The sequence below is a fragment of the Engraulis encrasicolus genome, chromosome 3 (assembly GCF_034702125.1).
Source record: "Engraulis encrasicolus isolate BLACKSEA-1 chromosome 3, IST_EnEncr_1.0, whole genome shotgun sequence".
In the NCBI taxonomy this organism is placed as follows: Eukaryota; Metazoa; Chordata; class Actinopteri; order Clupeiformes; family Engraulidae; genus Engraulis; species Engraulis encrasicolus.
This window is the reverse complement of record NC_085859.1, coordinates 58947466-58972017: the sequence shown is the minus strand read 5'-3', so window position 1 is coordinate 58972017 and position 24552 is coordinate 58947466. Positions and strand designations below refer to the sequence as shown.

At 40.9% G+C, this 24552-nt stretch overlaps 2 protein-coding genes across 2 annotated transcripts in view; both read right to left on the bottom strand.

Moving 5' to 3' along the window:
• Positions 1-2920, bottom strand: part of LOC134446422 (glutamine--fructose-6-phosphate aminotransferase [isomerizing] 1) — a 56086-nt gene extending 53166 nt beyond the window's left edge. The window contains exon 1 of the mRNA XM_063195794.1: positions 2810-2920. Within this exon, the coding sequence (XP_063051864.1) occupies positions 2810-2816 (7 nt within the window). The 5' untranslated portion in view covers positions 2817-2920. The remainder of the gene's footprint in view (positions 1-2809) is intronic.
• Positions 2921-3529: 609 nt separating this feature from the next.
• Positions 3530-20840, bottom strand: tgoln2 (trans-golgi network protein 2). The gene is made up of 4 exons (XM_063195795.1): positions 20715-20840; positions 17844-18847; positions 9902-9985; positions 3530-6891 (listed from the first exon to the last, which is right to left on the bottom strand). The coding sequence occupies exons 1-4, from the start codon at positions 20764-20766 to the stop codon at positions 6886-6888; spliced, it is 1146 nt and encodes a 381-aa protein (XP_063051865.1). The 5' UTR covers positions 20767-20840; the 3' UTR covers positions 3530-6885.
• Between the last annotated feature and the right edge of the window lie 3712 nt (positions 20841-24552).

Sequence of the window (24552 nt, the reverse complement as noted above, 5' to 3'; positions counted from 1 at the left end):
AGTTCTGATATGATGATACCACATGGTTGATGACAGTGTTGATGGCCATGAGAATAGCATCTCATTGTTGATGACTTAACTAGGCAAATATACAGAAGTTAATAATTCATAACCCCGTCATTCAGCATTGCGTCCATCTTATTCCAGCAATCAGAAAGGAAAACAGTAGGCCTAAGACTAACAAGTAGGTCTGTTCAAATAGACTGTGAGTGTTTGAGAGCAGGGCTGGGGCAAGGTCAACAACCTGTGGGCTAACAATACGGATGCATTCTAACACCAGGTGTGTATACAGTATACCTGTTTAACAGCTGTCCCACCTCAGGAGAGAAAGAACAACATGCATGACGTAAAAGATAACTGGGCAATAAGCTTATACCTTGTTCATAAACCAGTCAGACTCCCACAACTCACAGCTTGAGAGAGAGAGAGAGAGAGAGAGAGAGAGAGAGAGAGAGAGAGAGAGAGAGAGAGAGAGAGAGAGAGAGAGAGAGAGAGAGAGAGAGAGAGAGAGAGAGAGAGAGAGAGAGAGAAACACACCCAATTTCACTTTGTGACTGTCTGACTCCAACGTCATTCTCCTCCTGTCAGGCACACCTGAAGATACCATCACTGGAAATATGTGTAGGTACGCAACAGCTGTAGCTGCAGCTTAAACCAAGTGGTTTATAACATTGTTTAACTTCAAATATGGCTCTCTTTGGTTGATAACTCAAACGGCCTTCCTCAGAAGACACATTTTATCATTTAACACCAAAAGGCTTAGTTTTTTCATTAGTGTACCATTGTCTAAAGCTTAATTTTGTAAAGCACATTAAACTGCCTCCATGTGCGAAATGCAGGACAGAAATACACCTGCCTTTTCACAGACACTCACATAACAAACCACTCCTCTAGCCCATCCTGACAGGGCAGTTTGACAAGACCAACGCAACTGGTGTTTTCTTAAACAACAAATATGCCCAAAGGGTGACTGAGCATCTTGGTCAAATTGAACATGCTTGGAATGACTTCTAAAGTCTCTCACACACACACACACACACTTCAGCAGGTGTGTGTGTGTGTGTGTGTGTCTGTGTGTGTGTGTGTGTGTGTGTGTGTGTGTGTGTGTGTGTGTGTGTGTGTGTGTGTGTGTGTGTGTGTGTGTGTGTGTGTGTGTGTGTGTGTTTGTGTGTGTGGTAAAAAACAAGCATCACTGAACTATAGACTCCCAATCTTTGTGACAGCGGCACCCAGACTCCTGAGGCTATGCTTTCTGAATCCTACAGTCAAATATTGTCTTCTGAAGTACTAAGTTAGGCCACCTAGTAGTACTAGGCCTAATTAATTTAGCCGACTAAAGCAAGCATACAAATTGCTCCATCACCACCACCACCACAATGCCTCTGTATATATTGAAGATGAAGTCCCCCTCGCACTAACAGACACCAAGGGAAGAGAGAGACGGAGAGGGGTTGCCAGAGGCAGACGAGTTCAACAGAAGCCTCATTCAGGGCAGCTGGGCACGTTTCGTTTCGGAGGTCTGAAGGCTGAGGAGTGAAGGAGAAAGGGGGAGAGAGGGAGGGCAATCTACAGCAAGTACGTAGAGTGGGTGTGGGCATTCAAAACAAGGCCCAGCTTTGTGCAGCAAGGATGGCCAGACACAAAAATAGACATGGGACCATCACTGGCCCAAGAGCATGAATCCTGATAGTCTTCTCGCTTTAAAGTTAAGAGACACCTTTAGAACCCTACTACTTGATACACAACTGGTCTGTATCACTGTTACATTGTCTGGGCAACAGAGCAGCCCATAGACCATAGACACTCCGTTTCCTAATGCACACCTTATCACATCGACTGAATGAACCACGGTAGGCCTATGGATTTCGATAGCACATCCCACCTTAAGGCAGCAGCCAAGCAAATACTGATGTACGAGTACGAGTAGCTCTAGTAGCCTAATATCAAACTGAAGAGAAAATGACACTATAGGCTAGCCTACAACCTGACTTGATCACGGTAGAATGCATTCAAAGCAGAGAAGGCAAATCAACTGTGATGGGACAAAGTCTGAGGTTGAGTTGGATTCTTCTTTTTACACAGGTCAGTCAACGACGTCCATCACTGGCATTTCATTCCACCAACCCACAAAGAAAGATATTAACAACTATCTCTTCTGGTTACTTAATTACTGTGGGCAGTGTTATAATAACATCCATTTCAGAGAGTGCAGGGGCAGCCTCTCAACAACACGGATGTCAGCCAGCTGTCAAGTAGGCTACTGGGTATGATAGTTAGGCTACCCCCAGCGACAACCATGGGTGAGAGACCGAATGGACAACAATAGCCTAGCCCAGAAGACAAATGTCAAATATGTACAAACTAGACATCACAATAATCGCTGGTAAGGTAATGCTAGCTAGCAGCAACGTTAGCTGACTGCCCTGCACGATGTAATTAGTATGGGTTCTGGAAAGGATGCCACCAAAAAGTGATGATGTATGTGACAATGGAAATCCACGGGCTTCAGGAATACGATGGGGTTGTTTTAAATGAACAGACAGTTGAACGGCCAATCTAAAGAAAAAATGCTGATCCTTTCTACACTCAATTAACCCATAGATTCGTGATACTTAGCTAAACACAAGGCTGTATGACTGGGGCTTCCCGACGACATGGCTAACAAGCTATCCAACAACACCCACGTAACAGCAGAAATCGAAGTTGCTAAACATCGTCTCCCCTAGCTGGTCAATCATTTCAAACAACAACACATAGGACAGCTCAACAATACAATTGCGAAAATGTTAAATTTAAAGCGATCCCATACCACACATGTCTTCAAATCTGTTTCCAGCAACTTAGCCACACTGTCTGTCACTGATACGAGGTTCCTCCTCTTCCACGGCCCTGACATGGGTGCCCGCCCCCATTCGAATTCTGCGAAACAGGAGCCAAGTCCCGCCTCCTGCTCGACTTACGATTGGTTGTGCGGCTGTCACTCTGTGGTCCTACCTGTACACGGCGACGTGGACGTGGCAGCAGGATGCGTGTCCGTAGCTGCTCAGTTCCTAGGAGCTTATGCTACGTGCCGTTTTTCACCTGTCATTTATTTACATCCTCTTATGGCTGGTATGGTGGTGATGAGTACTGTTTTAAAAGTAAACAAATAATAGTTATCCGTCCATTCCTGGTTGTGTTTCTACAATAGACAACGAAACAGGCAAGCTGAGCTTCCATATTTTTAGTCACACAAGTTTAAAATACTTTGACACTTGAGACAATCATACAGCATTTTGCCATTCAAGCATTAAGGGGGGGATAAGTAGAGTCAGGTGACCACATTGAAGTTGGTGACCGCCACTGGCAATACCTGCATAAACATACATCAACACTGGAGGGCGTTGTTGCTTTCCATTATGGTGTTCTCGCTACTATTTTGACCTTTAGGGAAACTGACTTGTGTGCACACAATAAATGAAACATTATGCATGGACACATGGAAATACGCATGGAGAAAAAATATGCAGGTATCTGAAGCCTACTGACATGCATTAATAAACCACATTAAATCCTTTCAATTAAAAAAAAACAGCTGACACTTGTTAAACGTTAGACATTTTTATTCAGATCATCACCAAGGAGCTTAGGATCTTTTCTTTGCACAAAAAAGACCAGTCGCAAACACAAAGCAAAAACATATACATAAAAAACCCTTCACCTCTGTGATTTTAAAATTGGTCCAGCATTCAAAAAATTTTGACGAAAAAAGCCAATATGCTGCCAGCGCACGGCAAGCATAGTTAAAACTCAACGTCTAAATTAAACAAAAGCAACCACCATATCACAATAATAGGTTCATATATTATCTAAAAAAACAAAACCATAGACCAAATATAGGCAGCATCAATCATCCTTCCTTTCACTCTACTTTCTCAGACCAATAGATTCTACTTGATTCAGATGGAAGCGTTAATGAGAACACAGAAAGAAAGAAAGAAAGAAAGAAAGAAAGAAAGAAAGAAAGAAAGAAAGAAAGAAAGAAAGAAAGAAAGAAAGAAAGAAATCCAAAACCAGAGTCTTGTTTTGGCACATTTAATTTAAATCACACCAATAATTCAGGGGGTATTCCAAGAACCTGGCTCAGTAGTAGACCAGATTAAGTTAAACTAGATGTTGTAGTAAATCATATAATAGAAGAGCCTGGAGTCATCTTTTCCCAGGGATATCTATTAGCAGGTTAACCACTTCCCATAGGTTAACTTAGCCAAGTTTAATCACTTAACCATGTCCTTGGAATACCCCCAAGAGACCACATGCCATCTTCAATAACGAGCTCGACCAAGCTTGCCCATCATCATAACAAATAAAAAAGTACATAATTGCATGAACACACTAGTCAAACCTGGACTTCCTCTTATACCTGTGTTTCAGATAACACAAAGTTTGCAAGACAGCTTACGTAAACCCCCTTGACCAGCGGTGTTTGTTTTCGTTTGGGAAGCCTACCCATCTATTGCCGTGTCAAGAAAGGCTGTGAATGAGCGGACAGCATTACAACCTTGTGACAATATTGTAGAATGCACTACTTCAAGAAATCCTCAAAAGAAAACATTTTGTGAAAGTAAAAAAGTGACATAGACGTGTCAGATCTAGCCATACCAAAGTACAACATTTCCAAAGCATAGACAGTAATCGGAACAGACCTATCACCTTAATTCAAAATGACTGGATATGGTAGTAGGAATATTAGGAAAGGAAGAACAACCGATTCCCATATGGACCACTGACCATAGTAGGCACAGCCAGCACTGTGGTTCCCAGTGTGCTGGAATCGATTATGGATGACCTAAAAACGGCTTTGAGGAATGGCCTAGTCAGTGGCTATACAGGCAGTGGCTCAGTGAATTGGTAACCTACCACCATGACATGCACAGATTAATGTAACAACAAGTATTAAGCACATATTGGGAGTAGAGACACTAGTGGGCATACCATGTGGCATGCAATGCTATGATATCAGGTATTCTATGATCCAACAGATGAAAGTCCTGCATTACTAAATATGAGCTTTAGCAGTTGGATGTTTACTAGATTGACAGGGGAAAAAAACAAAGTAGAAAGAAGGGGGGGAAAGCAGATATCCTATGATGTGCCCTCGAACATTCTTTGCACAATTGTATAGTACTCTTCTTGACATCAGGCTATACATAAACCAAAGGCCTATGGGTTAAGTGGCTTTTAAACTGTTCCCCGCTGACTTGTCATTTCAACTGGTCATCTAATGACCTAAAACAGCATGGTAGATACAGTGTTTCAAGGGCAATAAGTAAACACAGCAGGAAAAGTCATCACATAGTACACAGTGAAGGGCACAGTCGGGCAAACTTGAGTTACCGGTCAACTTAAAACCACATTTGCCTTTTTACATTCATTGTGCAGAGGTGGCTTCCCTCACCTCACAACACCTCACAAAACAAAATCCTTCCGATTTCACAAGCACCCTGAGTCATACCGTCTTGCTGTGGTTTAAAAAAGTACATGTAACCGGACAGTGGCATGAAAAATATGTGCAAATCGCTCACTATAGAACTCTATTATAAAGGGTGTCCCAAAATCACTATGTAACACACTTAAAGTCATTGTAAAGTAGGTGTTTATTGAAGTTCATGCAATTTCACTTCACACCTTAAAAAGTGTAATTTAAACATAATTTTATTGTTCTGTTACCACCATGTGTATTTTCAAACTGACATCCATTCTGGAACAGGCACTGCTGACAATGTGACTCACAATTCCGCTTTCAATGGCTTCGCTCAATTTCAGTGACTGTTGACGGTCTCAAAGCATTAACAACCATCAACATCAATTTTAGATTAGGCGGTAACAAAACAACAAGTGATATCTGTAGATGTTATTTAACTTTGAAAATTACATGAATTTTCATAAAGGCCTACTTTGAAACGAGAAAGAAAAAATTTGTTAAATGTCAAAACTTTTTTCATGTAATGGCCAAACTTTCGGTCCAAGCTTTTCAGTTAAATAAACAAAAGCATTTAAGTGTGCTTTCTCGTTCCACAGTTTTTGTTAATGTTTTTCACCTTTAAATCGCCAGTACGGTATAATCCATTTCAATGCAAATTAACACTTACTTTGCAATGATTTTGAAGTGTGCATCATTTTTGGTACACCCTATGTTCTTAGAAACACATACATAAGGCATTCCAATCATATCATTATAATCAAAAGAGAACATATAAAGATCACTTCATTTTCAAATACAGAGATCCGCAGGAAACCCAGAAACACAGGAAATCCATTTTGAACTCAACAAGGTCATTCAGAATGATTAAAAAGGCTTAATTGTTTGGGTCACGGATTCATGACAGTTCATGGCTTAGATTTTCTCTATTTTTCTACATTACTTCAAATATCTTAAGAACTCATAAATAAGACAGACACAACATCTATAATGGAAAAAAAATCTGTATGCAAACAGCACTTGAGTTTGAAACACAACTAAGATTTTTACATTTTTTTAAATGCATTGCACAGTGCTCAAAACATCACAATAGTGCAAAGCTTTTCAAGACCCGGTGTCCGTTTCCCCAATGCCATAGTTACTGTCTACATTACATATTTTGTTGGTTCCAACAAAGAGTGTAGAAACCCAATGCTCTCTGCGATGCCAATTTTCATAGCCAACAAACTACTGCAAGTTGCTAACTGGTTAGCAAAATGGTGTTGGGAAACTCACCCCTGTGTTTATTGGAATCTTGGGTCAAAGTCAATGTCAATGGTCAGTTTATGAGTTGATGTTGAAAAACAGGATTTATGACATTGGCCAGTATAAATCCTCTCCACAGGCTGGTAACTCGATTTAGACGCGCAGCTAAGGCACCCTCTTCAAATCTGCAAGGCAAATTCAATAACATGAAGATAGTAATAGTGGCTGTGTGTGAGTCGTTATCTTAAGTAAATGAAAGATTTGGTCGTCTTGAAGAACAGACAGATATCATGGAATTTAGCAACTGTATTTTTATACTGTTGAAATGGCTAATAAACTTGAACTTGAGCTTGAAATCCCCCACCGCAGTCATAGAAATGTGAAAATGTGCCATTTGTAAATGTGATTTCCGGCCCACAGACAGCGGAAACAGTGAAGAGAGAGTCTCTCTTCATTCACCCACTGATGACCCAGTTTAGTGTCAGCTCACAAGAGGGCAAACTCAGGCCTGCTGAGCTTTCACTTGAAAGACATACTCTCACCCAGTATTCTTTAAATGGCTTCCCAAGACAGGCAAAGGTATTGCAGGTTTGAGTTTGAGATACAGGGGGCAAGCAGGGTATTTGCCCCTGGGCCCAGGGCCCTCCTCCAATATTGGTGGTGGGGGCCCTATTATGAGTTCGGTGAGAGATAGGGAGGGCCCCATCAGTGTTTTGCCCTGGGGCCCTATGTCCAATTGTTCCACCACTGAAACCAAACTCTAATGGAGCAGAATATTTTACAAGGGCCCCCTCATCACTGTGCCACAAAATACAAATATTTTGCTTGGCTTATGGGAGTCATTACACAGCTTTCTTTAAAAAAATGATCCATTTTATATTACTACGCTTGTGAGGAGGGCAGTGATGTGACCCATTATAGTGTGGACTAACAGTCCACAAAGTGTTGAGGCTGATATTTAAGTCCTAGAATCGGTAACACTTCCAAATAAGGGGCCATAATTAACAGTAAAGTAGCTACAACCTAATACTTAACTAAGGGTTAATAATCATTACTTAATGCCACATTAGACACATATTAATTGTTATTAATGCATATGTTGAACATTAGTAAGCAGTTACTTAACTATTAGATAACTATTACCTTGTGTTACAAGTTAATAGCATATTATTATTTAACTAATAGAAAAGTAAGGGCACAGTTAATAGTTAAGTAGCTATCAGGTCATACTTAACTAAGGACTAAAATTAACACTTACTAAATACAAAAGTAAGTCACACGACTATACACATAAGATGTATTGTACATGCACACCAAACACATCAAGCACTGCGCAACTCACGGACCCTGGGGGTCTGCAGCACACTGCCAAGGAATGCGTGGAAAAGATTCTAGGGTAACACTTCCAAATAAGGGGCCATAATTAACAGTAAAGTAGCTACAACCTAATACTTAAGTAAGGGTTAATAATCATTACTTAATGCCAAATTAGACACATATTAATTGTTTATAATGCATTAGTAAGCAGTTACTTAACTATTAGATAACTATTACCTTGTGTTACAAGGTAATAGCATATTATTATTTAACTAATAGATAAGTAAGGGCACAGTTAATAGTTAAGTAGCTATCAGGTCATACTTAACTAAGGACCAAAATTAACACTTACTTAATACAAAAGTAAGGCATAACTAATGGTTAATTAATACATAAATATTGGGTTTTGGGACCCTTATATTAGAGTTGGCTGCGGATAACTAATGGTTAATTAATCGATAGATATTGGTGTTTGGGACCCTTATAATAGAGTTGGCTGAGCATACCTAATAGTTAAGTAATGAATCTACTGTGACATCTAGTTTTCACTCGTTCAAATCACTGTAATAGTGGCTACAGGAGCCATTATATAGCAAGGATTGGATGTACACTTCTCAATGATGGTGGGGTGATGAGATGTAATTTTTTCATGTACCACTTATTAGTTTTAATGGTAAAAACCCTACAATAAATGCAGAACATTATGAAGAGTAATAGTTTTGAAGCGAAACTAAACCATTCCTTTGTGATAATTAGGTTAATGTTTGAGAATATTAGCTCCAAGAAGAGCAGTGCATGATGGGTACGCAATCTACAGACAACAATATTTCGGTATTATTTAATCATTAGATATGCACAGTTAATAGTTAAGTAGCTATTAGGTCATACTTAACTAAGGACCTTAATTAACACTTACTTAATACAAAAGTAAGGCATATCTAATGATTAAATAATACCGAAATATTGTTGTCTGTAGATTGCGTACCCATCATGCACTGCACTTCTTGGAGCTAATATTCTCAAACATTAACTTAATTATCACAAAGGAATGGTTTAGTTTCGCTTCAAAACTATTACTCTTCATAATGTTCTGCATTTATTGTAGGGTTTTTACCATTAAAAATTATAAGTGGTACATGAAAAAATTACATCTCATCACCCCACCATCATTGAGAAGTGTACGTCCAATCCTTGCTATATGATGGCTCCTGTAGCCACTAATACAGTGATTTCAATGAGTGAAAACTAGATGTCACAGTAGATTAATTACTTAACTATTAGGTATGCTCAGCCAACTCTATTATAAGGGTCCCAAACACCAATATCTATCGATTAATTAACCATTAGTTATCCTCAGCCAACTCTAATATAAGGGTCCCAAAACCCAATATTTATGTATTAATTAACCATTAGTTATGCCTTACTTTTGTATTAAGTAAGTGTTAATTTTGGTCCTTAGTTAAGTATGACCTGATAGCTACTTAACTATTAACTGTGCCCTTACTTATCTATTAGTTAAATAATAATATGCTATTACCTTGTAACACAAGGTAATAGTTATCTAATAGTTAAGTAACTGCTTACTAATGCATTATAAACAATTAATATGTGTCTAATTTGGCATTAAGTAATGATTATTAACCCTTACTTAAGTATTAGGTTGTAGCTACTTTACTGTTAATTATGGCCCCTTATTTGGAAGTGTTACCCTAGAATCTTTTCCACGCATTCCTTGGCAGTGTGCTGCAGACCCCCAGGGTCTGTGAGTTGCGCAGTGCTTGATGTGTTTGGTGTGCATGTACAATACATCTTATGTGTATAGTCGTGTGACTTGCATGTCAGGTATGAAAATGGCTTAAAGAAAAGAGGGGCACTTACTTGTTGCTCAAGCTTCTGATACTTGCCACTTTTTGGTCTTCGTGTGGAGTTTGATCGTCTTCCCTCCACCAGAAATGCTATAATCTGTGACAGACAACACATGCATGCGTAGATTAGAAAAGATATTAACTGAAATGAAGCCACAAAGTAAAATTAACTCCATGTGTGTCAGAGAGAGAGAGAGAAATATTTTTAAATAACTAATTTGTTGCACAATGAAACCAAATGTGAAAGGGAAACTAGTTTGCATTCTTGCAGAAAATGCTGAAAGCAGGCTTGCCTTTTAGGCCAGAGCTGAGCAGTTATACAGTACAGGCCAAAAGTTTGGACTCAGCTTCTCATTTATAGCTTCTCATTTATGCATTCTCTTTATTTTCGCGGCTTTTCATTGTGTATTTTCATGGAAGCCATCAAAACTGTGCATGAACACAAGGGTCAAAGACGTGCAAAATGGCATTGTCATTCAGTGTAACGGATGCCTTCTGCTGACTGTATTTATTGTTACAGGGAATTCATGAAAGCCTCAGCTGTCATCCATTCACTTGAATTCACAATCTAAAAACCATGAATGACACACTGAATGACAAAGATGTCTTTGACCCACAAGTAGAATTATGTGCTTACCAAAAAATATAATTCTAGCTGTTGTCCAACAGCAATGTCAGCTGTCTATCCACCTGACGTCAATACGGCACAACTGATGGCCCCACACCTTTCAATAAGCTTATTTTTTGTCCATTTTCAAGTAAAAATACCCAGTCAGTCATGTCAATAACTCCTATAACTCACTAGAATTGTAGAACTAGAATTTTGAGACCTAAAACTTAGTTTGAAACACTTGCCAATATGAACATTTTACAGATATTTTCTTGATCTGATATTGAGTCACAGCCAGTTACTTGGAGAGGTCAAACCTGTGTTGGAGGGAATCTGTGGCAGGGTTTTTCACTTTTACTTTAACTTTTTGTACCACTGTTTCACCTAGATAACCAGGTAGTGACCAAGTGACCGCTCATCAGATCAGGAAAATCTTGCTTGTATTAGTTGTATTGAGATTGACTGAGTGTTTTTACTTGAAAATAAGACAGAAAAATAAGCTTGCTGAAACGGGTGGGGCCCTCAGTTTTGCTGTGTTGACGTCTCTGTTTGGCATTTTTGATATCTTTTTAATAATAGCTTTTTTTAAATATATTTTCATTTTTTTGTTAAGCACATGTGTACATGTGTTCATGCACAGTTTTGATGCCCTCCCTGACAATGTACTATGTTCTGTAAAAGCCACAAAAATAAAGAGAATTAATTAAATGAGAAGGTGAGTCCAAACTTTTGGCCTGTACTGTATATTCAATATCTATATATACGGTAGATCAGTGCTTTGCTTAGGCTTAAAACTAAACAACTATTGTGAAAACAAAGCTGAAAAAATTTAGGGAAAATCCATCCACCCAGTCAGAAGTTAAGGGCCAAACAAAAATTCAGCCATCTTGAATTCAGACATCTTGAAAGTGTTGGAATTCCATGTTTCAGGGATATACTAAATAACATACATGCCATATTAACTTGGCTAAGGAACACTGTATATAAATATAGCTGCAAGCAGCAATGCGGGGCCAAGCAGTAAACTTGCCAAAGTCGCCACGGCAACAGAAGGAACTGCAGCGCCCCCTTTGGCCCAAATCTCGCCAATGTTGGTGTGCATTCTTTGGAGGGGAGTGTGCTCACATGACCCAAGTTTATTTTGAATCCCTTGAAGGACTGCCGAGATATAATTTCACTTCCTGTTCCCTGTTGGTGGCGCTAGAGAGTTTGAGCTGGGAATCTGGATTTTTTTGTGGGAGGTCATGGGATTGACTAGTGTGTGTGCAAAAAATAGCTAAAAGAATCTGACAAACGGTTGCTGAGATATGACCTCACTTCCTGTTTTGCCACTTTTACGACAATTTTGATTGGCTGTCACGGCTAAACGATAAAAGATATCCAATATTCCTTGAGACCCCATGTGAAGCTCAGTCCAGAGATACTATATACCATGTTTCGGGAGAATTGGTCAAACATTGCGGGAAAAATAGCATTTTATTGAATTTTACGAAATTCAAAATGGCGGGAAAACTATCCTGGCGGAAAATGACGTCATAGGGTGCGTTGGATTCGTCTTGGCCCAAGGATTCCAGGGATACCAAATTTATGAAAATTGGCCCAGCGGTTCAAAAGTGACGAGCAGAAATGTGCCTGCAACTTTGACCTGTTGGTGGCGCTAGAGTATTGGGGCTGGGGGCCTATAACTCGCTGTGGGTAATGTTGATGCTGCCTCAAATATGTGTGCCAATTTACAGCATTATCCTATGTACGGTTCTATGGGCTGCTATAGACTTACAGTGAATTTTGCAAAATTCAAAATGGCGGAATTTCCCTTCTCCGTTGACATAACGTCATATAGTGCGTTGGATTCGGCTTGGCCCAAGGATTCTAGTGATAATAATATATTTTACATCGTGCATATGGTTTAAAAGCTACAGGCAAAAATGTTGCTAAAATTTTGACCTGTTGGTGGCGCTACAGAGTTTGAGCTGGGGGTCTGATTTTTTTGTCATTAGGTTATGGGATGGACATCTATGTGTGTACAAAATCCTAGCCTAATTCGACAAACGGTTGCTGAGATATGACCTCACTTCCTGTTTTGTCACTTTTACGACAATTTTGATTGGCTGTCACGGCTAAACGATAAAAGATATCCAATATTCCTTGAGACCCCATGTGTAGCTCAGTCCAGAGATACTATATACCAAGTTTCGGGCGAATTGGTCAAAAATTGCGGGAAAAATAGCATTTTTATTGAATTTTACAAAATTCAAAATGGCGGGAAAACTATCCTGGCGGGAAATGATGTCATAGAGTGCGTTGGATTCGTCTTGGCCCAAGGATTCCAGGGATACCAAGTTTATGAAAATTGGCCAAGCGGTTCAAAAGTTACAAGCAGAAATGTACCTGCAACTTTGACCTGCTGGTGGCGCTAGAGCGTTGGGGCTGGGGACCTATAAATTGCTGTGGGTAATGCTGACCTGGGCCCGAATATGTGTGCCAATTTTCAGCATTTTCCTACGTACGGTTCTATGGGCTGCCATAGACTTACAGTCGGAGAAGAATGGTGACTGAAGAATAATAATAAGAAGAATATAGCTGCAAGCAGCAATGCGGGGCCAAGCAGTAAAGTTGCCAAAGTCGCCACGGCAACAAAAGGAGCTGCAGCGCCCCCTTTGGCCCAAAATGTTGGCAATGTTGGTGTGCATTCCTCGGAGGGGAGTGTGATCACATGAACCAAGTTTAGTTTGAATCCATTGAAGAGCTGCCGAGATATGAGCTCACTTCCTGTTACCTGTTGGTGGCGCTAGAGAGTTTGAGCTTGGGGTCTGGATTTTTTGTGGGAGGTCATGGGATGGACTAGTATGTTTGCAAAAAATCCTAACAGAATTTGACAAACGATTGCTGAGGTATGACCTCACTTCCTGTTTCACCATTTTTACCACAATTTTGATTGGCTGTCACCCTCAAACGATAAGAGGTATCAAAAATTCTTTGAATACCCCAAAGCAAATCAGTGCCAAGATGAAGTGTGCCCTTTTGTAAGGCATTCTGACCAAAATTGTGGGACAAGTAGCATTTTTATTGAATTTCACAAAATTCAAAATGGCGGACTTTTTTCTTCCAGATGACATGAAGTCATATAGTGCGTTGGATTCGGCTTGGCCCAAGGATTCTAGTGATAGTATTATTTTCAAAATTAGGCATACGGTGTAAAAGCTACAGGCAAAAATGTAGCTAAAAATTTGACCTGTTGGTGGCGCTACAGAGTTTTAGCTGGGGGTATAATTTTCTTTGTGGTAGGTCATAGCATGGACTACTATGTGTGTAAAAAATCCTAGCCTAATTCGACAAACGGTTGCTGAGATCAGACCTCACTTCCTGTTTTGCGACAATTTTGATTGGCTGTCACGGCTAAACGATTAAAGATATCTAATATTCCTTGAGACCCCATACAAACCTCAGTACAGAGATACAATATACCGAATTTCGGGCGAAATGATCAAAAATTGCGGGAAAAATTGCATTTTTATTGCATTTTTACAAAATTCAAAATGGCGGGAAATGGCAGGCAGAAAATTACGTCATAGGGTGCGTTGGATTCGTCGTGGCCCAAGGATTCCAGGGATACCAGGTTTATGAAAATTGGCCCAGCGGTTCAAAAGTTACAAGCAGAAATGCACCTGCGACTTTCACCTGCTGGTGGCGCTAGAGTATTGGGGCTGGGGACCTATAACTCGCTGTGGGTAATGTTGATACTGCCTCAAATATGTGTGCCAATTTACAGCATTTTTCTATGTATGGTTCTATGGGCTACCATAGACTTACAGTGAATTTTACAAAATTCAAAATGGCGGAATTTCCCTTCTGCGTTGACATAACTTCATATAGTGCGTTGAATTCGGCTTGGCCCAAGGATTCTAGTGATAATAATATATTTTACATCGTGCAAATGGTTTAAAAGCTACAGGCAAAAATGTAGCTAAAATTTTGACCTGCTGGTGGCGCTACAGAGTTTGAGCTGGGGATCTGATTTTTTTTTGTGGTAGGTCATGGGATGGACTACTATGTGTGTACAAAATCCCTGCCCAATTCGACAAACGGTTGCTGAGATATGACCTCACTATCCTGGTTTTCGCCACGTTTACGACAATTTTGATTGGCTCTCACGGCTAAACGATAAAAGATATCCAATATTCCTGAAGACCCCATGTGTAGCTCAGTACAGAGATACTATATACCGAATTTCGGGTGAATTGGTCAAAAATTGCCGAAAAAATAGCATTTTTATTGAATTTTACAAAATCCAAAATGGCGGGAAAACTATCCTGGCGGAAAATGACGTCATAGGGTGCGTTGGATTCGTCTTGGCCCAAGGATTCCAGGGATACCAAGTTTATGAAAATCGGCCCAGCGGTTCAAAAGTTACAAGCAGAAATGTACCTGCAACTTTGACCTGTTGGTGGCGCTAGAGCGTTGGGGCTGGGGACCTATAAATTGCTGTGGGTAATGCTGAGCCGGGCCTGAATGTGTGTGCCGATTTACAGCATTTTCCTACGTACGGTTCTATGGGCTGCCATAGACTTGCAGAGGGAGAGGAATGGTGACTAGAGAATAATAATGAAGAAAACCTACTAACTCTATAGGGGCCTTCGCCAGCTTCGCTGCTTGGCCCCTAAAAACCAGCTAAAACAGTAGGGGCCTTCGCCAGCTTCGCTGCTTGGCCCCTAATTAAATCTGAAAATCAATTTGGGTCAGAGTGGGATTTGAACTCACAACCTCCTAAGCAGCTGCCTGTCATAAGGGTTCCAGCAACACAACATTAGATTGCCTAGAAATGCTGTACAGTAGGGTTCTAGAGTCCTAAGCAGGTGGTCGTTAAGAATGGAATGTTCAAAATGTGACAGTTAGGAATGGAACCCTAATTGACAACACCTGTTCTGATTCTGTCTATGGCTTTTCGAAGGCAGAACGCTGAAACGCGTCTGTGTAATAAAGAAACCTATGCATGGTGCGAGCTTTTTTTCATTTTTCAGTTTTACAATATTTTGGTCAGCACCCTTAAAAATGAAGAGAAAACTGTTGGGTGAAGCCTGCTCCAACCCCTATGAAAGTTAATATGGTGAACTGCTAAATCATTACAGTTTATATTTTTTAACTTGCTGTTGTTAAAAAAAAGTGAAAAGAATTGGCACATGGCCTTTTCACTGGTTGGAGTGATATCCCAGATCTCTCTAACAAAGTTTGAACCAAGTTTATAGGTTAAACGGTTCAGTCAAAAAATGGACCTCTTGAGGCCGATACGCCGACCTCAAAATACAGAAACTTGAAAATGAATAGGAAACTGCCATTGGGTTTTCCACATCGCTGTCATTTAAAAAGTAATGGGAGTTGGGACATGGCCTTTTTACCATTTGGGTCATTTCACGTGAAATCAGACACTTTGGGACCCGACCGTCCCGGATTTCAATCATACTTGCTGTGCCTGTTTAGTAGCAAGGTAGCATCCCAGAGCTGCATTTGTGTGAATCTGACACCAATATTAAGGGAGAAACAGACCAGCAAAGGTATACATATGAGGGTAGGACACTATACATTCAGCATTGATTATATCAGTCAGTTTAAGTCACAAAAAGATGTCTGTGGTGTTATTTGAAAGCTTTTTTCTGGCTCTACAAATTACACAAACAGCATGGAATACAACAACCCTCAGAATATGAATTATGATAAATTGAAAAATAAAAAATTGAATATTAAAAAAAAAACGTATATTTTAAAATGGCCAGTTCCTTGTCTAATCGTAGCCTGCAATGTCATGAACAACCCCTGAAATGCTGGTGTTTGGTTCTTTATTCTTTTCAGAGATAATGGGATTCAGAAATATGGCATCATACAGATCACCTAGTAATAATATGGTTATACCATAGTAATATCACATGACAGCATGTCTATCGGAATATTTGAAGGATGGAGATGGTCCATGAGGATGCAGGAAGTTCCGTTTCACCTCTCCAGTGCTCGGCATATGTTCCTCAACACATGCTAGGCACTAGTTGACATCATATACAGCTACAACATACCCTTTGATGCTTGACCGTTTAAAAAAAAACATTTACTGAGCTTATTCTTTCAACCCTGCCTTCTCTGAATGCTGAAAATGGTCTAGCTTCCACTGTGTCCATTGACAATGGGCAGAAGCTGTGCAGTTTTTGAGTACCTGGAATAGGACCCGGCGAGGGTGCAGGGCCCACCCTGAAAATGCCTGTTATGCCAGAAGGCCAGTCCAGTCCTGTCCCTGACACTATTCTATTACCACTTTATTACAACTCATTTCAACCTTTATGTCCCGTTATCTCTGAAATGAATAAGGAACCAAACAACCCATTTTCAGGGTTGTTTATAACCTTCAGGGTTGTTTATAACCTTACAGGCTATGTTTAGACAAGAAACTGGCCATTTAAAAATATACGTTTTTTTATATTTGATTTTCAACTTGACTTTCAAACAACACCTCAGACATCTTTTTGTGACTTACACTGACTGCTTATAATCAAGGCTGAATGTATAGTGTCCTACACTCATATGTAAACATTTGCTGGTCTGTTTCTCCCTTAATATTGGTGTCAGATTCACACAAATGCAGTTCTGGGGTGCTACCTTGCTACAAAACAGGCACAGCAAGTTTGATTGAAATCCGGGTCGGTCGGTTCATATTCCAGAGCCCTCTAACGAAGTTTCAACCAAACTTCTAGGTGAAAGTGCTGATATTTTATGAACAAAAAAGCTTTGTCTTACTCTGGTGTCTTGAGTGTTGGAACCTTCCATCTGAGCATTCCACCATTGTTTTCTATGGGGACCCAAACTTGCACAAAATCGACAAAAACGAAGAAAAAAAAACGACGAGGGATATGGACACAAAACGCTATTTTTTTAACATCTACGAGCCGGTCGTTTTAGCAGAGATTCTTAAGTATATAGAGATATGCCAATGTAATAGGTTGCTATGGGCACTGAACATGACCAGTTTCCGGTTTGCCTAAAGGGGCGTGTCATAATACTCCTACAATGAATAGAGCAATCCTTAGGTCTGCCTAAAGGGGGATCCCCCCCCTCCCACCTCCCCCTTGCAATAGTAGCACCCGGAAACAATGGGCCAATGGAATCTCTCTCTATCTCTCTCTCTATACTCTCTCTGGTTTTAGTGTTTAAACGGTGTCTGTATCTCGAAAGGCCTGGGAGGAGACACGTTTTCAATCTTTACAGACCTGCACAAGATTAGCAATAATAATAATAAACAGGACTTAGAGATTACTATAAGCGGGACTTGCTATGGCAAGCCCGGTTAATAAAGTGAGATCTGAACCTTTCGTTTGTTGTGGTAGCCGATGTAGAGCAATGCTACCAGCATTGCTGTGGAAACCAAGTAAGCAAAGAAATGGCTGCTCTCTGCGTCATCCGCGGGTGTCTTCACTCCAGCATTCACTTTGGGCTCAGTGTTGTCAACATTGATTATTGTGTTGGGGTCATTGTCTTGCGGATTCTCTTGTTCATAGTCTTTGTCATTGTCAGTATCCTGTGTTTCTGCGTCTCCATCTATTGTAGTCCCATCTTTAGTTGGGGTTTCCTTTTTGGGGGGTTTGGTCGTTACTCCACCTTCCGATTTATTGTCGACCACTGTTTCATCCTTGTCCTCTTTGTTGGCCGTTTCTTCTTTTCCATCAGTTTCAGCTGAGTTGGTTGCAGGGATGCCGCCTTTGTCAGGGCCCTCCTGTTTGGGGGCACCATCTTGTTCAGCATCTTTTCCTGTGGCAGCATTGTTGCTTGTGTCTGGTTCAGCAGACCCATTATGTGCTGGGTCATTGTTTCCTGAAGTGGCGCTGTTGCTTACTGCGTCATTTTTAGGAGAACCCTTCTGTTCCGTAGAAGTGGCAACGTTGCTTGACTCTCCTTGTTTAGGAGCATCACCTGGATCTGTATCTTGTGCTGGCGTGGCATTGGGTTTAGGCTGTTTCCCTGGAGTGTTCTCTGTATCCCCCTTGTTCTTTGTATCTCCCTGCTCCTTTTCCTTCTCAGGAGTAGAATTTTGTCCAGCATCAACCTTCCCGTTGCTTACGTTGTTATGTTGCACAACATCTTTGCCATTTCCTGTGGAGGAGCTGCTACTGGCTTGGCCTGGACCAGGTTGTGCTACAGCTTGGCTCTGTGCTTTTGGAGTTCCCTGCACTTCCTGTGGAGAGCTGCCCTCTGCCGGCATGGTCTTCTTAGGCTCGCTACCTTGTCCTGGATCTTCTGCCTTCTCTAGAACATCACCTTCCTGTCCATTCGTCTTCGTTGGGCTATTACTGTCCTTGTCAACTGGCTGCTCACCTAGGAAAAGTGTAGAATAATGCGGTCTTTGTTAAATAATTTCTAAGACATGTGTTGAGGGGCAAATAGATCCTTATAACAATCATCAATAATATTAAAGACCTTACTGGCAATGAACGAGACATTTGTGAAAACACGGCGCGCAAATGATTGATTTTGTTTAACACATGTCTTACAAATCACTTAGCCTATAAATGGCTTGCATGTGCACCTTACAAGACATGCTGAGGTGTTACGTTATGGTGGCCCCAAACGTTTTAGGTTTGAGGGCTACCCATGGATAGGAATTTGTTCTGAGGGTCCACTGATGTTGTGACATCCTCTTTCAATCACACTATGATCAAATGACTATTTTCTTTTCGTTACTGATAATGTTTCTGAAGAAATAACCATGTGCTTTTAACACAACAATGAGAAAAAAGATATTGTGACTAAAGTCTTTCCAGAATGTTCCTTGGCAAACAACTGAGAAGCTCCTGCAAGTCTACCTAAAGTGTTCCTGTACACCTTGTTTGTTACCCTCCCTAATTCATGTTTTAATGGTGTAACTCGAGACACTGTCATAATGTCCATTCTGCGGTCTCATCCCTCGGTTTGATTCCTTGTCAGACACTAATTACTTAACAATGCATACTATAACACAATGCCTAACATCCAGAGGCTGTGTTGTAGTAGTTACCATTTGCTATTTATAATGGCACCCAAAGAACTCCAGTTCAAACCGATTCAAACATATGATGGACTCCTTGGGCCTGCACTTTAGGACTTTTATCATCATCTGATTTATTTCGTCACAACCCTGCAGATGTTGTTTCATGTAAGCTTATTACTGAGGTAGGCTACAGCGATGGTGACAACCATTGTTATAAAGGTATCTAACCGATTTTAAAAATAGAAAAAAAATACTCTGATAGGATGACTGAAGTTACACTATTCAATTTGCATCATTTCAAACTCAGTTTCCAACAGCTTGTTGGCCGGATAATTATCCGGAGCAAATGTAAATTACACATCCAAATCACACATTTAGGCTGGTTTATCAGGCTAGGGAACATGACAAAATGCTACATTTTATTTTTCTATAGCAACATTTTACAGGCCATAAGTCCCCTGCCCCCTGGACACAGGGAATGGCTTATTTCCTGTTGGGAAATAGCCATATGGCAGGTGGTGGTGGTGGTGGTGGTGTGGATGGCAGTGCATCCCAGTGACAGCCCTTCGTCTAGCCTCAAACCATCAACATTCAAGATTGATTGACGTCACGTCCTTAGTGTTGGGCTACCAGCCCTCACTTTATTCTAAGGTGGTAAAAGTAGGCTGGCCTAGGCTACTTGAAAATGTCAATACTTCCATTGTTTCTCTCGCATGTGGACTTTGGTACATTTTTTATGCGCTACTTTAGTCGGCCAGTTGAAATACCTGTCATTATCCCACGGAATTATCCCACACTCCCACTGTCACTGTACATTGTACATAAAGTAAGTCGACGATGGGCAGAACGAGACGAGCCAGACATTCAGGTTTAGGTCTACTGATTAGAACTACAACCTACAGTGACAACTCATGAACTGAGAGCCTGACCTGCTCATCGATAAAGGCGCCTATTTTCCACCAGATGCGTTTTCCCAAAATGCTACAAGGCTATGGTTGGTTGAGCACACAGATCAAAGCAATGGACGTGTAACATGTGTGTTATTTAGGTTAGAATATTGTCCTCTTTAAGGCATAGAGCTCTGCGCCACATCTTGGTACGGAGAAGTGCAACAACACACGACTGCCCTGTGTGCGCGTGCTAACTTGCTAACGTCAACTGAACACATCAAGATAGTCAGACAGCTCATATTGTGAATGTTACAATCCACCTTACCTAGACAGCCACCTAGGCAAACAAGTGCGAAAATTAATATCCTTAAACGCATTCTTCTTTTCCGTCAAACACTGAAGATGTAGAGATGTAGTCCCACACTTGCTAGGTAAAGGCAACTCTTCCTGTTGTGGGTGGAGCTGACCAGTAGGCTAATGAATGACACTTCCGCAAACACGTGTCAAGAATGGGATTTGCAGAGCCATACAGAGGCGAGAGTTACGCAATTGGAGGACCAGGAATTAAATGGCAGCTCCGCCTTTTAGCGAGATAAGGGTGTTCCTAAAGCGGCTGTCTTTCCATAGACTCAACATAGAACCACCACATTAACAGCCAAAAATAAGGACTAACGAACTATACTGCGGGGTAATCACCACAAATATGTAAACCATCAACTGTCTCGGTGGTGATAATTATAACAGTTTTACCATCTGTGATGTTTATCTGAAGTTATTACTACGAACAGCAAGTCTTGTCATATTCCCTGCATTGCATCGCATTGCATTTGCTGTGTGCTACGCCCACTACATAGGAACTAACATTCGCAACGCTGAGCAGTCCTGAGAAGCTAAAACAGCTAATTTTGCCTATGAGGAAGTCGGCTTGCACACGGCGGAGATTGCCCGACTCTCCCCTCTGTATAGGGAGGGAAAGTAATCTCATCGCCCCCTGCTGGCAACGTTCCAACCCCCTGCAACAAATGAATGTTTTTTTTCTTTGAAAAATTACATCTCGGCCCTGACGACGAAGTAGAAGTAGTGGCAGTCATATAGGGAGGGAAAGTAATCTCATCGCCCCCTGCTGGCAACGTTCCAACCCCCTGCAACAAATGAATGTTTTTTTTCTTTGAAAAATTACATCTCGGCCCTGACGACGAAGTAGAAGTAGTGGCAGTCATATTATGGGCATGTTGGCCCGTTTTATCGAATCAGGTGGTAAAATGTTCGGTTTTTCACTGATCTGAGCTGATTTTAATATTCTTTAAAAAGCTAATACAGAACTACACTGACTGGCATGTGTGGCTTGTTTACTCCATGTAATTAGCATAGCCAAATTAGCATAGCCAAACATGAGCCAGAGAGGTGGTTACTCGTCACCACAGAAGCCATCATATCTACTAGAGAATTTAAAACCATACCAAAATGATCGCGTGTATATATGTGTAATAAGAAGACAATGTGGAACTCATAGGATTACAAGAATGTGAAGATATGCGAAGAACTTGCGTTCGTTCGCGTTCATTTGTTTCTCTGTGTTGTCAACGAGGCGCGAAGCACAGCATGCTGGGAGCTGTAGTCCGTTTCCGACCAGATTGGCACAATTTGTATTTTTCTTAAAAGGGCAAAAAATGACTTAAGATTTTCACAGGTAGTAGTTCATGCTATTGTGTACGCTGAAAAATGTGTCTGGTGTTATAGTTCCAAGTCATATCTTTGTGGGATTTTTTTAAAAACTTGTCTATGGGAGTTTCAATAGGATCACCCTGGTGTTTGGAACGTAACCGCTAGGATCGCTGTTTTCCACTTTCCCTCCCAATTAGGGGCATGTTGGCCCGTTTTATCGAACCAGGTAGTAAAATGTTCGGTTTTTCACTGATCTGAGCTGATTTTAATAATCTTTAAAAAGCTAATACAGAACTACACTGACTGGCATGTGTGGCTTGTTTACTCCATGTAATTAGCATAGCCAAATTAGCATAGCCAAACATGAGCCAGAGAGGTGGTTACTCGTCACCACAGAAGCCATCATATCTACTAGAGAATTTAAAACCATACCAAAATGATCGCGTGTATATATGTGTAATAAGAAGACAATGTGGAACTCATAGGATTACAAGAATGTGAAGATATGCAAAGAACTTGCGTTCGTTCGCGTTCATTTGTTTCTCTGTGTTGTCAACGAGGCGCGAAGCACAGCATGCTGGGAGCTGTAGTCCGTTTCCGACCAGATTGGCACAATTTCTATTTTTCTTAAAAGGGCAAAAAATGACTTGAGATTTTCACAGGTAGTAGTTCATGCTATTGTGTACGCTGAAAAATGTGTCTGGTGTTATAGTTCCAAGTCATATCTTTGTGGGATTTTTTTTAAAAACTTGTCTATGGGAGTTTCAATAGGATCACCCTGGTGTTTGGAACGTAACCGCTAGGATCGCTGTTTTCCACTTTCCCTCCCAATNGAGTTCTTCAGTAACGCGGAAGCATGTAGTAGATTGTAGTCTTTCATGTTAGCATTTAAGGACTTCCTGGTTCGTATCGGCTTCCGGCCTCCATTGGGAATGAATAGAGGTAAATTTCAAATAAGCTCCGAGTGCAAGCATGCGCTTAGCGAACCCCCGCAAACTGTCGAGGGTGTTAAAAATAGGCTGTAGGTATGACATGGTTGATCATTTTGTGTCAAACTTCGACATAAATACGATGTTGCGTCCATATGCTAAACCCGGAACCTTTTGGCGACTACAGAAGCGGCGCCAGTTGTAGCAACCCAATGTAAGTAGGCTGCCGGATGTGAGTGCCCGGATATCCGCCCGAGTATTTACGTCTATTTTACCTCAGCTACTCGATTTCGGTCGTGTATTTACGACGGTTTAACCTCAGCTACTTGATTTCGGTCCGATTTGAGTCTGACTGAAGATGGAAGGGACATAGGTGCCGTGCGTAAAGAGCCCACAGCACATCGCCGTTTCGGCGACACCAGAGAGTTCCTTGATCTCCCAAATCAAAAGAATCGGCCCGGTGACCAACATCAAAATAATAAAACAATAAATAAAATGAAATTATAACTTAAAACCGAATTGATTTGGGTGTGAAAATTAAACCGTCTCAACCGGGCACCCAAAGGGAATCCATCAGAAGATAACGGCGTGACTTTCTCGTCGGCATTATTTTGTTTTTATTATCCAGGAGGACTGAGCTGAAAACTGCAGCAGTCACCTTGCACAGTTCTAGCTGCTCTGAAGCACGTGCGTGTCTAAGCAAATCATCCTGCCCATTCGCAATGTTAAATAAAAAGTTTTGCACAAGACTATAGCCTAAAATTTACCCAGTCTAAATGTAGCTAGCACTCGGGAAGTTTCTGAGTTTTACTCCTTACATTAGTGAAACATAACATCAGGATATCCTACCAGTTAAAATAATATCTGGGCATAGCCTTCTCTCTGAGTTAGAAAACAGCAGCTATGCCGCATATTGTGTAGTTAGGCCTATTATTTGGTGGTGCAAAAACAACACGCGAAACCATGCCGCTTATTGTGCCATTATTATTGGTGATGCCGAAACAACAAAGCCAGACATTTAGACATAGCCTACTCATTTGATTGTGCCACGTAGCCTACATTTAAAAGTACCAGTGCATAATTAAACTGGGCGCTGAATATAAATATTGGAGTCATTCTCCCTCCGTGTCTATACAGTCAGAGGCGCGCGCGCACGCTCTTACTTCTGTATTATATGAAAATATCCTAAAACGGTCACAACATCAGAGGACCTTCGTGGTGGAGGATACTTGCGGCGGGGGCCGAGACCGAGTTGTTACGGGACACTCTAATATTATTGAAGGGACGACCCGGTCTAAATGTAGGCCTAGCACTCGAAAAGTTATGCCGCATATTATTAAATTAGCCTATATTATATTAAGTTATTGTAATAAATGTGAATAACAAGGAATGTCCACACTTTGGATTCCGTTGTGTCAGCCAACTTTTCCTGAAGTGCTGCTCACCATCACTACATGTATTCAACTGCCTTACGTACACCGTGGTGACGTCAGCTAACCTTCAGACACAACGCAGGGATACGTATTACGTAACATACATATTCCATGACATCTCCCCCTTTTAAAGTTC

Coding starts and splice junctions, on each gene's coding strand:
- tgoln2 (XM_063195795.1), bottom strand. CDS start 20,766: ATGCGTTTAAGGATATTAATTTTCGCACTTGTTTGCCTAGGTGGCTGT. Junction 18,848..20,714: donor TTGCCTAGGTGGCTGTCTAG/GTAAGGTGGATT, acceptor CACTTTTCCTAG/GTGAGCAGCCAGTTGACAAG. Junction 9,986..17,843: donor GCTACCACAACAAACGAAAG/GTTCAGATCTCA, acceptor TGTCTGTCACAG/ATTATAGCATTTCTGGTGGA.